Source organism: Ischnura elegans, chromosome 8 (genome assembly GCF_921293095.1).
Source record: "Ischnura elegans chromosome 8, ioIscEleg1.1, whole genome shotgun sequence".
Taxonomy (NCBI): Eukaryota; Metazoa; Arthropoda; class Insecta; order Odonata; family Coenagrionidae; genus Ischnura; species Ischnura elegans.
The window spans coordinates 40,661,806-40,676,995 of NC_060253.1; the positions used below are offsets into that span (position 1 = coordinate 40,661,806).

Genomic DNA, 15,190 nt, shown 5'->3' on the forward strand with positions numbered 1-15,190 from the left:
TTTTACAACATTGCATTGTTTTGTAGAAAATTCGCTAACTTCGATTGAAAGAATAGTGCTTTTTGGGGTGATTCGAAGTAATCTATCTTTTAAGTAATCTCATCCGTATTATATGAGATGAGGAAAAATTTTCAAATTTTCTCGGTTTCCCATAGGTCTTTCAACGGAGGCCTTCTAAGAGGTCCTTTCAAGATGGTCTAATGAGCGAGTTTTTTGCTTCACTTTGGGAAGAGGTACCTGCATTTCATTCTAAAGAGTTCGTTGGCAGGCATAGGCTGCTTCATTATTTTAGTATCCGCACTCAGTTAGAAATAAATGATATGAACATACGATCGAAACTTGAGAGTAAACAACGATAATCTAAAATCCCGTTTATATCCCCTGATCTCAACCATCGTAAGGTCCACGACAGAAATCACTCATTAAGCAAGACTACCATTACCTGAAAAATTCCTCGTTGTGTACAAAATAATTCATCGATTGACAGCGTATTTAAGGTGCTAAGCTTAGGAACTGGAATGAAAATCCTATGCACATTATTTCAGCTAGAAAGACACGTGGAAAATCCTTTTGAAATGAAGTATGAAGGGAAATGAAGAAAATGAATTAACTATCAACAAATAAGCCAAGTACTTCCGGCAAGAATTTAAGCGATCCTGCTGTACTTAATCACCATTGTAGAAGCAATGTAATGGGGAAACGAAACTAAGGATTCATGGTAGTGCTATAGAGAACCAGCCGGAGGGGTGTATTAAACAAATTGGAGCCAATTCCGGTAAAATATCGTAGGAAGTTCAACTCCTATAGGTATTACTTTTAAAACGAAATAAATTTCCAGGACAGCCAGATGCATTCCAAAGGCGACGCACAAGACAATGAAATATAGCCTGAGGCGTATCCTACAAAAACCATTGTAGGTCACAGCCATCACCTACACCGTCATACAACGGGATGAGTATATAGCCACATTTAACACATATTACGATATCACTCGTACCAATAAGGACTAGCAGAAATATGTACCCGGAAATGCCAGGAAGGGATAAACTGATGAGTATGTAGTCAGCTGCAAGCATCAGATCGATCACTCAAATAACTTAAAGGTATTTAAACAAAAGTTGCAAGTACTTTATTTTTCATTAGAATTCCATTCGCAAACATTTCCTCCATCTTAAAAAACATTCATCGACAGATAAATACAGAAACCATGAAACATTTAATTATATCATTACCACTAAAGAAAGGTTAATACCTTAATGAATGGGTTAAACACAAATTAAGTCAAACATTGGACAAAAAATTAAGGAAATCATTATGAGAGACGCAAAAGAAATATTTTCACCTTATTGCTCAGCTACGAGGAACAGAAAGAGAACGATAAAAAAAAAGAAAAAGGCTGATTTCATCAACACCAATGAGCATCCAATCAGCAGAGAAACTTGTGAGTTGCATTAAAAAAATAACTATGGAGAAGAAATAAAATGGGTAGATCACCTTTACATGAATAGAATATCGGTCGATTGTAAAATAATGTTCATGATGAATAATTTTTAGGCCCGGTATTGCAAACGAGTTGAAAACGAAAAGCTTGTTGTATGTGTTTTGTTTTCGAGCGAAGGAGGCACTGTTCGGTTGTTTTCTTCATTCCATTGTTTTTTTCCATGGATACGAGGGCCAAAATTTGTCAACGTGTTCAAGCAACGATGCTGTATTCTGAAAAGATTGTGAAGTGTCCCAAAAGAAGTGTTTTTTAGGACCGCAGGGGGGTTTGTAAGGGTAGCGGCGGGAAGGGACGAAGCAGGCGAGGGGCCCGCCGACCTTTCACGGGAAGCCATCTTCTTCTTCCTCCGCCATTTCCTTGGCCAGCTCCAGGTCCTGCTGCTCCCTCTCTCGCCGCTCCTGCAAAAAAGGAAAAAAGGCAACATTTAGGATGGAAATTTATTCCCGAGGGGTTGCAACTTCCACGCATATGGGTAATAATCATTTTCACGCCAAGTGGAACCGTAAAAATATATTGTAGCGGTCAATGCCCCTTGGATCCACAAAATGGCCGACATTTCACAAAACATAGAAAATAATTCATATTTGTTTCAATAATTCTCACGTCCATACGCGTCCAATTGCCCTCACAATTTTACAACAAAGTAACATTTAGGGCGTAAATTTATTCCGAAGAGGTTGCACCACACCTGTAAATGGTAATAATTAGTATCACGCCAAGTGGAACCGTAAAATATATTACAAGGTCAATTTACCCCGGATATACAAAATAGCCGACGCTTCACAAATCGGAAAAAATAATTCTGATTTGTTTCCAATAATACTCACGTTCACAAGCGTCGAATTTTCCAACAAAGCACCCACAATAAGGATGTAAATGTATTCCTAACGGGATGCAAATTCTGCACGAGAGGAAAAATTTATTTTTCACGAAGAGTAAAAATATATTTTAAGGTTAATGTCCCTCGTTTCCAACGGAAGAAGTTACAAAAATATTTTTATAAATAATAACTCCGATAATAAATATTTATATAAATTTTTATAATAAATAACTCCGATAAGTTTAAAGAAATTAAACCTCTATGGGCGTCCGATTAACCATTTGCTTTTCAAGCACAGGATACCAATTTTTACACGCACAAGAGTGGATGATGTATTGCTAATTTTCAGTTCCTAATTGCGAATAATTATTTAAATCATAAATTAGTTATTTAATAATAATTCATTATTATTCCTTAAAGCAATTAATATTTTCTCTCAGCTACAAATTGAAATTCAAAAAGATCGTATTTACAAGAAAGCCTAAATAATTATTTTCTTCAGCAAGTATTGAAGTCCATAGTTTTCCTCGGGAAACAAGCGTGAAAGAGCATTTATTGTATTAATATCCATAGATACCAATGCATACTTGTTTATACGGCTGAAAGAAGTTACCGTTTTGCCTCACTGACACCCTAAAAGGATGATAAATTACTACAGTCATCTAAACAAACCTTATAGAGAAAAATTGAAAATATTGCATAAAAAAGTAACAACTTCCCTTATTACCATTACTTATTACATGTATTTGGCATTGGCACTGTTGTTTATTCTGGCCTGCAACAATAGAATACGAGCGAAGAAAAGAGCGTGAATTAGGATGGAAATTTATTCGGCTAGATGAACCTCAGTTGTACCTTCCACACATATATCACTAAAGATAAAACCGATATATATCTGACATCTATCAAAGTAGAGGCTCCATTTATCTTAATGAAGTCGGAATAATATGGAGCCAAGTATGCGGAGCAAACTCTCATGATTTATTGCAAGTAGCCAATAACATAGTTAAATGGGGCCACATCGAAATTTTGATTTGAAGTTGATAATACACAAGACGATAGCGCCGTTATAAAATCTCTCACATAATGCCATCAGCAATAAATTCGCCATCACATCGCTAATTGTCAAAAATTGTGTTGAGGCTATACTAATTCACATCGTATACTAAGGTATAACTAATTCAAAATTACGATGCAGTTGAATGTTGTGTTCCCATGCGACCGAACTTCATCTTCCGAATAGATCTTTCCGCATTCACTAACTTGCAAGATCTAACTTATAGAGTAAGAAAACAATGCGAATAAGACCTAAAAATGACTTGCTAGTACCAGAAGCCATGATTGGAGAGATGATTTTTATGTAAAAATGAAGGCCATGCTTTGAAAAGCTTTATCTCGCCAAGTAATTATAACATAACACGAACACATTAAAAAAAACTGCATGAACATGACTGGACAATACCATTAATTAGAGAGCAAAAATCGTTTTTTGGATACAAATCAAGAAAATGCAACCAAATTAAAATCATTATCAGGCCAGGCTTTTCTCAAAAAACTAATTCCCATCAGACAAAATGGTGCCCCACCACAGCTGCAACCGAACGGTCCAAAAAAAAACTCAACCTCACACGAATCACAACCGATTCAATCACAACCTAGGCATTCAAAAGATACGAAATACCCAACGCATCGAAACTCGTACGAAGAATTCGGATAAAGGGAGAGAAAGTGTCGCACCGACCATTTTTGAAACACGACGGAAGCCTAACGAATTTTTAATCAACCGCCACAGTACTCGATGGAAGACTTCTAAAAAAAAAAGAGAGTCTGGCAAGATTCGGACCACACACATACATTACCACGGCTGAAAACTCCCGAGACAATTCTTCCACCAAATCCATTTTCCCATAGCAGGGTAGCGGCCATTTTGGGAACGTTTTGAGAATCGACTTCGTAAGGGTGGGAGCAAAGTTAGTCCAAGGCTTTGGGCACACTTGTGAGGTCCGGGCTACCTACACCGAGTGTCCAACTATCCCACGGCTAAGGTCAGCCTCGGACACGAAGGACGGGATGAGTTTCGATAGAAAAAAATTGAAAAATCGCCTCAATTACCGGGAATGTTTAAGGGGGAAGAACAGAAGAGCGACCGCGGATTTCGGCCGGATAACGATAGCTGGACGCTTTGGGCCGAACTCGCAAAAAAAAAGCAGTTCCGAGGGGTAGGAATAGCGATTCGACGGGGCTAAAACCTTGGACTGGGTGGTTTAGAAGGGTTTGGAGACAATGGCGAACGAAAATTTCGTGGGTCCATCCCTGACCCTGGTCCATCCTCGGCCAGGGTGACCCTCTTAGGGTCTGGACGCTAAAATCGAGGGGTCAGCTAAAGGGGGAGGGGGGAAGGGTAAGCAGAGATGGCCATCGGTCAAACCTTACCCTCACGTACTTCACCCTGCCACATACATCCACCATCCACCGTATAACCCTTTTCTGTGGGGGGGCAAGACGAAACCTCGGCTGGGGACGCGACCCCCTACGGTGGGCCCCTCAGCGTTCCCACACAAGGAGGGGGGCCCCTGTTCCCCCCAGGGACGAAGCAACAGTTGTCCGCTGGGATGGACAGCGGTCAGTTCGAGGGGGAAAGAGTTTGACGGTGGGTAAGGGTATGAAGGGGTTTAAGAACATTTTTACTTACCCCCCCCCCCCCCCACTCTCTCTGCAGACGATATACGCGAAGGTCTGAGATTTGGGGGAGGGGGCATCAGGGGGGGCCGGATGAGGGGTACCACCTCACGGTTCTTCGCGGGGAGACAATGGGGTGGGGAGTGTGGGGTGACCAGCCTCACCCCCAGCAAACAAGAACGCAGCGTGCCGCGAGGAGAGGGGCGTACGCATCCTAGCAAGACGCACCGAGTGGACCCACACCTGCCGCTTGGGGAAACGAATGCGTGAGGAGATGGCCATGGGATTGCCGGAAACGCAAGACTTTACTCTTTCCTGGGGTACAATTCGAGCGAAGCCTTCTCGGTAGCACGACCGGGAAGACTTCACCCGAATTGTGCCTCAACTGTAAAAGTTATATGAGAACGTACAAAATCGTTTCAGGCTTGATTTTGTGGAATATTGCTATATCCATGAAAAAAACACAAATGGTAATTTCCACACTATTTAACTTAACACTAAACGACCGACCATGGTTTCAACTCTTTGCGTCATTTTCAAGGTTGACATTTCAACACCTTGTGTCATTTCTCCTTGAAAATTACACAAAGTGTCGAAACCATGGTCGGTCGTTGAGTGTTAAATTAAATAGTGTGGAAATTAGAATTCGTGTTTTTATCATGTTACATGAGAAGTAATAGCTACGTGAGAAAAGCTCTAAACTTAGCCGGCGGGCCACGGGTCTTCTCATTTCTTGCGGGCCCTAGAGGCGAAAGAAAATATTGTATCGCGGCACACAATATAAAATATATATCGACACACTCGTCCTAAATAAAAAAAAATGCTAAAAATCGCATTGATTGATTGAACTTTTGAGCCATTCCAGATTGATGCACTATGAAATTATGTTTTATTTATTTTATTGATTTGGTGGTAAAGTGACGTGGAGAATTGTGGCCCACCGGACGATGTGAAATCGATTTTTGACCCTTGCATTAAAAAGGGTTGAAGACCCCTGCTCTATGCTAAAATAGCAAATTCCGTAAAAAACGTGACCTGAAAAGCTACATGAGAATTTTTTTAAAATTTTAACCCATTATAACCCAATTTTGCTTCCAAGTAACCTCGAAAGTGTATACATCTTCAGCTGTATCCAGGAAATATATAAAACTACGTATTCTTTTGTGCTGTAAATTATAATGGCGAAATATGTAGTTCCCTCAATAATTACGATTGATCAGAAAATGTTTACATTTTTAAAATGAGAAGTCATGAAATTTAATTTCACCCAGTAGAGGCTCTCGTTTATAGAGGGATAACTTGGAATATCCATATTTTTTTTAAATATTTACTTTGAATGCGGCAGGTATTCGATAGTGCAATTGGAATTCCCGAGAAATTGCCACTCAGCTCGCAGGAAAATTTCATTTAAAATATGGCAATTAAAGCTATTGCATTTTCCACCATTTTCCAAAATAGGAGTTTTATTTAAAATGATTGTGGGAAAGCGCAACTACCTTTTACTTCTATATGTCGAACTCTCACTACATCACGCCTGAATCGGATGAATTTATTCAAGAGAAATAATGCCGCCAAACGTCTTCGCCCATCGATGATTCGATAGTCATTACTGCTTGAAGATAGTTATTGACTAATTAATTTTTTTATTCGATATCAATCATAAATTGCAACCAAAAAACAATCAAAGATAGTATGCATGCGTATCAGGTTTAACTAGAGGTAAAATCCACCTGAGAATTTTTAATTTTGATAAGGAATATCTTCACCATTTTTTATTTAGGGATTGGATTCGTCACCTATTCGACAGTGCAACTGAACATAATAGAATTAAAAAGTATCACTAAAGGATTCAAATTAACATAAGCATCCACCAAAATCTACTATTAATATATCTCAACGAAACATTATCCCTACTGGTGCTCGTATTGTCCCAGTTCTGGAACAGAAATGCATTCATGGGGAAGAGCTCCTCTTCACAATGTCATCAATATAAATGTTTTTCGGCGAAAAAATAGCTTCTCTTAGCGCATACTCTTCAATAACCTTTTCTTTAAATTCTTACATAGCGAACCTCCGAGAAGCTCCTTCCCGTTCAACATTAATGTAGACAAATTAATATATTTTTTTTAAAACTTAAATTCCCTTTATTTTTTGTACATCCTTATCATGATCTTCGGTGAAATTCATCATCAAAATTGAACCGTGAATGATGAGCGTGAAGCAGGGGAAGTATGTCGCCGTCGTAGGTAAAGCCTGAATCACACGATCATTTTTTTTTCGTCATTTTCGAGTGATCACTCTAGCGATCACTCGCAAATGATCGTCGCGCGCAATTATTTTTCGCGATCACTTCAATGATGAGGATTCCCATCACTTTTTTCATCAGTCGTCTGGTCCCTTTTTCCGTCGCTGAAATCGTCACTGATACCCCATATGAGACCCACACTATATTTCCAGGTCCGATAGAAGCGATAAATTAAGATAGATGTTTTGCCGAACGGATAGATATGGGAATTTGTTTTTCCCCCGAACCATAAAGGACTTTAATAAATGCTAGTCCCAACTTCGTAGAGCACTTCATTTTTTATGCGTAGACGGCTGGTGTTTAAACACCCCATGACACACGCCTTTTAGGCGGCTTGCGGGGTATTATGTAGATCAGCCAATCAGAACGCATGCACGTATGGAGCGATTGCAGCGCAATACTTGAAAATCGCAGGAACGACGTAGGCAAACTTAAACACGCTATCTATTTTCGTGATGCGGGTCCTATAACAACGAGCTGTGATATCGAAAATAACGGTGCGAAAGATGATGGCGGGAGGGACCGTGTGATTCAGAAAAATGATCACTCGAGCGATCACTTCTCCGGTCACGAAAAGTGATCACTTTTCGCGACGAAAAAAATTATCGAATGATTCACGCTTAAGGGTGTCCTAGGGAGACGAGACGCCGTTTACCAAGGGGAGCACATATATTATTTTTTCATGCACATAACCTGACGAATGCCTCACCATCCAGAGGCAATGCATGGGACAGACTTAGGCTGCCTAATAAAAATATCGACTGGACGTGAATGTGAATACCTGTTACGCATTATGTCGCACCAAAAAACGCTTCCTACCTGGCTAGCGAGTTGTGGTGGTTATGATGTATATCACCAATGGGAGGGACGTTGAAATTTTAAAAAAATGTACAACAATAAAGTTAACTTTAAAGATTCCTGAAAAATAAGCATTTTAGGTCAATCGATTTAGGTCGATCGAACCTTCACGCTAATCCTAACATAAAAAATTACATTCGAGCAGCAAAATCTCAAAGTCCCTCATTTAACAAATAACGTTGCACGAGGTCGCGCGCTGCTGAGAAGTCATTTACAGCAAGGATGAAATCCACCATGAAAAGAAATCTTAAGAATTATTTGTCACCATGAAGGAGTTGAGTGGCTATGTTAAAAAGTTCTCTTGAAAAGACGGCAAAGGCTATTTCATATGAAAGGCGGGGACAGCATACCCAAGAAGAAACCACTGGATTAGGAAGATTATCTATGAAAGATTAAAATTCCCAATGACGAATTGGAAATCACTAAATATTTATTATCTAACATCTACAGATTGATCTACCAAATAATTCCACGGTTAAATCCTACCGATGTTAACTTTAAAAGTATACCATTGTTTATTTCCACGCTTACGTAAGATAGAAATAAAGTTGGAATCTGCCTCCAAATCATTCAGTTTGGGAATCTACAAATACGTTTATCAACGAGATTAAATGGCATTTATTTATTTATTAAATTATTCAAACACAGCCAAAATGGCCTTTACATTGAATACAAAACATAAGATCTGCAGCTTTAACAAATGTAAACTATAAAAAGGATATAAAAAAGAAAAAAAGGGATTCAGTAGATGGCTTTCCGAAGCTGCCTCTTGAATGATCTGATGGGCATTGAAAGATCCAGGGAAGGGTGAGTACTCGAAATGGCATTGAAGGAGGTAGGGATTCTGTAAAAAAGTGATCTCTGAGAGAGAGAGAGAAAGACGGAATATATATTGGTGTAGTAGGTGGTTATTACGGACGGAGCGGGAGGGAATGTGGAGTGAAAAGAAAGGCATCATATCTGAGGATCGGAACTTGCCATTTAAGGCATTGTAAATGAAGGAAATATCATGGAAATTCCTACGGGAGGATAGTGGGACCAAAGATAGGGCATGTAACCATGTAAACCTAGCCGTTACCACGGAAAATTAATTAAGTGTGTGTGCCCGAAAAAAAACATCATAAAATAATGCCTTGTGAAAAAAAAACTTAGAAAGATTCGTCGATTATTATATTTCAAGCACGCAGTAGTATTTGGAGCAAGATCACCATGATAGAGGTACGACGCAAGCAGCAGCAAGCGCTAGAAGTCCGCTGAGAGGCGCCACCTCCGCGAGGACCTTTCGTTTAGCTTCGGCCGTGGTATTCTCAATGGAGTGTGAAGTTTATCTACCCAACACCGCATTCGCTGTACCCAACGACAAGGTATGAGACAATTACATCTGTAATTCCACTAAAATAAAACAAAAAATAAGATTCTTGAAAGATATAGTAATAAACGCTGAGAATTCCAGTTGCCAGCAGAACAGATTCTCAAAACAAATGTGCCACGCCCCATGAGCGAAACAAGCTCCTGATATGAACCACAATGCCGTAAAAATGAGCATGACGTACTCCTTTTAAGGTTTTCTAACAATTTTCTTGAAGAATTGCTCCTAAAATAAAATCATTTTCTAAAGAAACAATACAGAGCCTTAGAAGTGTCGTAACATCTAAATTTAAACCATTAATAAGTAAGGAAGACTAATGCCTCTTAAAAATTTCAAAATTCAAACATAAAATATAGGAATGCTGGCGGATTGATATTGTCCGAGGTTACATCCGGAACTCTAACACTGACGAACAGCAAGGAAAAATTCGTTGGGTAAAAAGATGGAGACTCCCGTAGAGGGTTATGGGGAAAGGGGAAGGGGCTAAAGCGGAGGACCCTGACACTTAATTATTCCACAAAACACCCTGGAGACCAAAAGAGGAAGGGGGGAAGAGAATTTTAATTTATTCCGTCGGAAAGACATCCTCGGGACGGAACACAACTATAGGGTGGAGAGAAAATATGGGAAGCGGACCGCGAGGAAAACTATATCCGAGACCTCAGCCTTGTTTGGAAAGGATGGACGCTAGGATATAGCGAAGAGGAAAAAAAATACCCCCGCTAAATTTTGGGGGAGGAGGGCAGCGAGGATACAAGGGCTCCATTCCCCTCCCTCCAAAAACCCCTAGGATCAACGGTCAAGAAGGGTCCGCTGGCCGGTGGCCACTGTCGACGTCGCAGAGGAGGCCACCGAAAGGGTTTGTAAGAGACGCGGGCTGGACAGCGGTCAGCGAGAAAAAAAGAGCAGATGCGGACGGATGGGGAGTTGTGCCGGGAGAGAGAGGAGTCCACGGCGGGGGATGGATCCAAAATGGCGGGCGAGGAAAAGAGTTGACGCCGATGTGGAGGAGAGAGCGGTGGCTAAAAAAATAGGTAAGCCGAGTTCTTTACCGCTTGTAGTGGACGAAGAGGGCGGGGAAGAAGGGACGCCCCACATCGTTTAGGAAAATGGCGGAGGTAAGAACAGCCTCACGGTAGATCTAAAATATGAGCGCCCAAGCGCGTAGCGACCAAAACCCGTGGCCAAAATTGTAATCATGGAGCATTAACATTCGAGAAATAGATAAAGTTGATAAAAAAATTAAATACATAATGGGAACATTAAATACAGTTATTGAGGGTCAATTAAAAGATGCAGTCTCCAGCGTAATTCGCTGGAAATCTTTGATTCTTAACATAACGTAAGCACTTATGTATTTCCGCACTTTTTTCATTCCTAGCGGCACATTTATTTATTGGCACCTTTCCTATTTATTGGCACATAATGCCATTTTCAAGGTTGTAGGTAAATGGCATTAGGTGCCGAAACCTGGGTCGGTTGAAATACAGGAGTGTGGAAATTGATAAGTGCATTCATTGCGTTAAATTTGGTCAATTAGATGATAATCCGCCACCTTTTACTATCATCGCTTTGCTCCTCAGGATTTAAGGCTACGTTCCGATTGTTTTGGTAACGGATTGCGCAATTACAAATATTTGGGCATTTATCGAAAAAATCAGAACTTTAACATTAGAATAAAATCGTTTCAGACTTGATTTTGCGGAAGTTAGATGTATCCAAGATAAAAGAACACAAACTGTAATTTTCGCACTTTTAATTCAAAACACAACAACCGACCATGGTTTCAACACATTGTGTCATTTTCAAGATCGGTTGTTGAATATTGAATTAAAAGCGTGGAAATTACCATTTGTGTTCTTTTATCGTGGGCTAACATTAGTCCTGGAGATGCTCTAAGAAAGGTTCGAAATGGTGGCAAAAGTTGACGAATCAAAACGACCTAACCTCCACAAATCATAAACCACATATAAAGAAAACAATGGTCATGAACTAAAACAAAGGGATTATAATCTTATAGATTTTATTAAAATCCTAATATATATATCATTCTTCGGCGTGATGAAATTTTTTAAATAATGAATATCCCAACACCGGTATTGTTGTGCAGAATGGTGATGGTTAGTAAATGAAATAATAATTCTTATATGTAATTTAAATCACGATACTTCGCATCCATCGTGAGTATTACATTAAACAGGAGAGCAAAAACCCCAACTTTAGTATTAATTGGGAAAATAGAAAAACGTTACCAAATGAAATATTTAAAAACAGATTTACTTCGCATTCTTACACGTCTACTCCATCTTTAACATTAAATTAAATCTGGAGCAACTTAAAAATCGAAATAAAGAGCACGAAAACAAATTCTATCAGAACCAGGCGATCGGATACATCAAACCGATCACGTGATCTCAGATTTTGTCTTTCACTATTGACATGGGTGTGACGAAACAAATCTCTACCAATTCTTCACGGTAGCTCCCTCGAGCAAGTACGACAAAACTGAATAAATACGCACAAAAAGATAATATAAACTTTAAAAGAGTAGCCACTAATACTGTTAAGATAATTTTTTAAATAAAAATAACATTCACTCAGAATGCTTGAAAGTAGGAATATTGAGGATTTTACCGGAGGAAATTGAATTTCTGATAACTAAAGATGAAGATATGTGAAAAAACAATATAACGTAAGATTAAAAAACAAATTGAAGGTTCACGGAAGAGACCATCAAGACATCATCCCCTAAAACAAGCGAGTTGACGCCATTACGTAAAAAAACCCTCTTCGACGATGGCCGTAGAGACAGAGGAGTCGCAGAGGTCGACCATTTTCCGGGGGAGACTTCCTCCCTGCCCCCTTCACGTCGGCGGTGGACTCCACCGATCACCAGCCCTCACACGGGATACACGCGGCAGCGTTGAAATAATTCGGGGCGAATTTTGAGACAACTCTGAGAAATGACGAGTTGAAATCCAATGAATTGGGCGCCAAGCTTCTCTGCGATGCTCAAACTGCTCATTAACATCGATTTTTTGGCGCCCAAAAAGTACAGACATAGAGACAGTCGGCTATAATGAGATAAAAAATTTAGCCTTTCGACAATTTGTCCAAGGGATTCAGACGGTTTTAAAGGGGGCCGACTTTTTTTCGTATCTCGTATCGTTCACCCCAAACATTTACATGAATCATTTATATCATCAGTGGTCGGAAGTGGGTTTTATAGCGTAGTGACGTTTCGCATACCTTGTTTAAAAACTGACATATCCCCTTCAAAAATTGTCATGGTGTATGCAGCAGATTTTTTCAATATTTGAAGACGTGAATTCCAGAACACTAGCCAAGTTTCGAAACAAAGCGTCTTCGGTGCTACCAAATCCATCGCCACAACTTATCCCCATAGTAAGGCAATCGACAAAAGTAAGAAATTGATATATCCGTTAATTTAAACAAAAACATTACACTTGCAGAATGCTTCTCTATGGAAGCGAGACATGGGCAATGACAGCAGCGGAAAAATCATGGGAGGAGACATTCGAAATGTGGTGCTAAAGAAGAATTATGAGAATGGATCAACAGAGGGAGTGATGAGGAAGTCTTTAGCAGAGTAGGAGAGAAGAGAATCCGACAGAAAATCTTGATAAGGAGGAAAAACAACTTAATCGGCCATCTCTTGTGGCATGACGGCCTGATAAAGGCAGCCGTCGCGGTAAAAGTGGATGGCTCGAACGGAAAAGGAGGAATTCAAATGAAGTATATTGAAAAGGTAACGAAAGAAGTGAAAGAGAATAAGAACGTAGGCGTGGAAAGACTATCTGACAGAACTTATTATAGGTGGAGAGATACGTCAAACCCATCTCAGGATTATTGATCACTGATCATGGATGAATATTAAAAAAATCGAAGCGACATCAAAAGTAACCCCAGAGGAAAATAAGATATTCATCCCAAATTCCGGTCACGTGTTAGTACTTGTACCATCATGGAAATCGTGTAGTCATGGATCAAGCATTAAAATTTAATATACGAGAAAATACAGATGTAAAATTCAGTAATTAGAGTTACAGGCAAATATAATCAACGCTTGAAACCGTTTTAGGCTTGACGTGGTGGAAATTATATCTATCTACGATAAAATATAAAACGTCACTAGTAATTTCCACACTTTAATGGACAATTCCACCTCTGACCATGGTTTCGACACTTTTAGGCCATTCTTAAGGTGGATAAGAATGGCCTAAACGCGTCGAAGTCATGGTCGGTAATGGAGTTTTGCATTCACGTATGGAAATTACACTGGGAGTTTTATTTTTTATCATGGAAATTCGATACAACCATGATGAAATATGAAACACAAATAGTAATTTCCGCACTTTAATACACAACTCCAACGCCATCCATGGTTTCGACACTTTTAGGCCATTCTCAAGCAGATTGAGAATGATCTAAAAATGTCGAAACCATGGTCGGTAATGGAGTTGAGTATTAAAGTGTGGAAATTACTAAAAGCATTTTGTATTTTATCATGGAAATATATACATCACACTACTCTGAATACCATGTAAATGTTAACTTGTTAGTTCCCAGTTTTAAAGGAGTAAGGCGTCATGTATAAAGAATAGTCTAGTGAGAGTAATCCGCCCTCTTCAGCCGAAAGAAATGGCCAAGATTCAAGATCGCCTCTAAACCTAACGTGTCTCATGCAGAGCCAAGAAACCATGGATTGGACAACCTTGGCGCGCACTTGAGTAAACACGCAAGTGAAGTCGTCGAGGAATAAAAAAGTGAAGACTACGGCGCACACTTTCCCGCTCGAACCCATCACCTCCAGACCGACCGATGAATCGACAAATATCGAAGACCCACTCGCTCCCGTCGCCCAAGGTAGGCGGAGGAAAAAATATGAAGAATATTCAAACGAAGCAAGAGATTTAAAAAAAAACTTTACGGGGACAAAATCGTTCGGTCGCCGCCGTGGGAATCGGTGGACCGTCTTGGATGAGCGACAGCCGGCCAGCACCTTCGATTCCCACACCGTGCGAGAGGTTCAACAGACGTGGGCCGGACACTTTCAAAAAATTGGTTGGATGAAAAGAGGATCGATGTTTATGATGTCACGTAGTAGGAGACGACTATAGGGGCGGCCAAGGGTCAAGGATTCGGATAGCAGGGACGGACGGACAGTGTCCCTGAACCCTTTCGGACCACATCGGCGGGCCTCAATAGGATACGGCCCGGGTAGGAGGAGGGGGGAGAGGGTAAGGACCCGATCACCTTATATTCCGATGGGTCAAAGGCGCAATAAGAGGGACAACAAAGGCCTAAGAAGGAAGTCGTAAGGTCCGGCAATCGGTTCCGACCCTTCCGTTGTTTAAGTGGGCGGGCATGAACGCGTCGTATCGGGAAGGAGAAAAGGTGAAAGGACTTTGGTAAATCCTTTGGTCCGTCCCCGGATGACCATCCACTGGCCTTCTTCCCACGGAACCCTTGAGTTACGTCCCTTCGCGAGGGATAGGGTTGCGTCGTAGAGCTCGGAGCCATCCCCTGTCGAAGGATGTCGAAAAAAGTGCACAGAAGACCACTGACCACAGCCACTCCGTCCGCTGTCCTCTAGAGGGACGATCAATCACAGGATATATATCGGTGGAGTAGGTC

At 40.4% G+C, this 15,190-nt stretch overlaps 1 protein-coding gene across 4 annotated transcripts in view; it reads right to left on the bottom strand.

Moving 5' to 3' along the window:
• Window positions 1–1,106: 1,106 nt before the first annotated feature.
• The window catches only part of LOC124164075 (probable 26S proteasome non-ATPase regulatory subunit 3), a 60,015-nt gene continuing 45,931 nt past the window's right edge, over window positions 1,107–15,190 (bottom strand). For 3 of the 4 annotated variants that reach the window (XM_046541247.1, XM_046541248.1, XM_046541249.1), the window contains exon 11: window positions 1,107–1,899. In XM_046541247.1, coding sequence (XP_046397203.1) covers window positions 1,822–1,899 — 78 coding nt within the window. In that variant the 3' untranslated portion in view covers window positions 1,107–1,821. The remainder of the gene's footprint in view (window positions 1,900–15,190) is intronic. The other variant, XR_006865955.1, reaches the window with a different exon arrangement.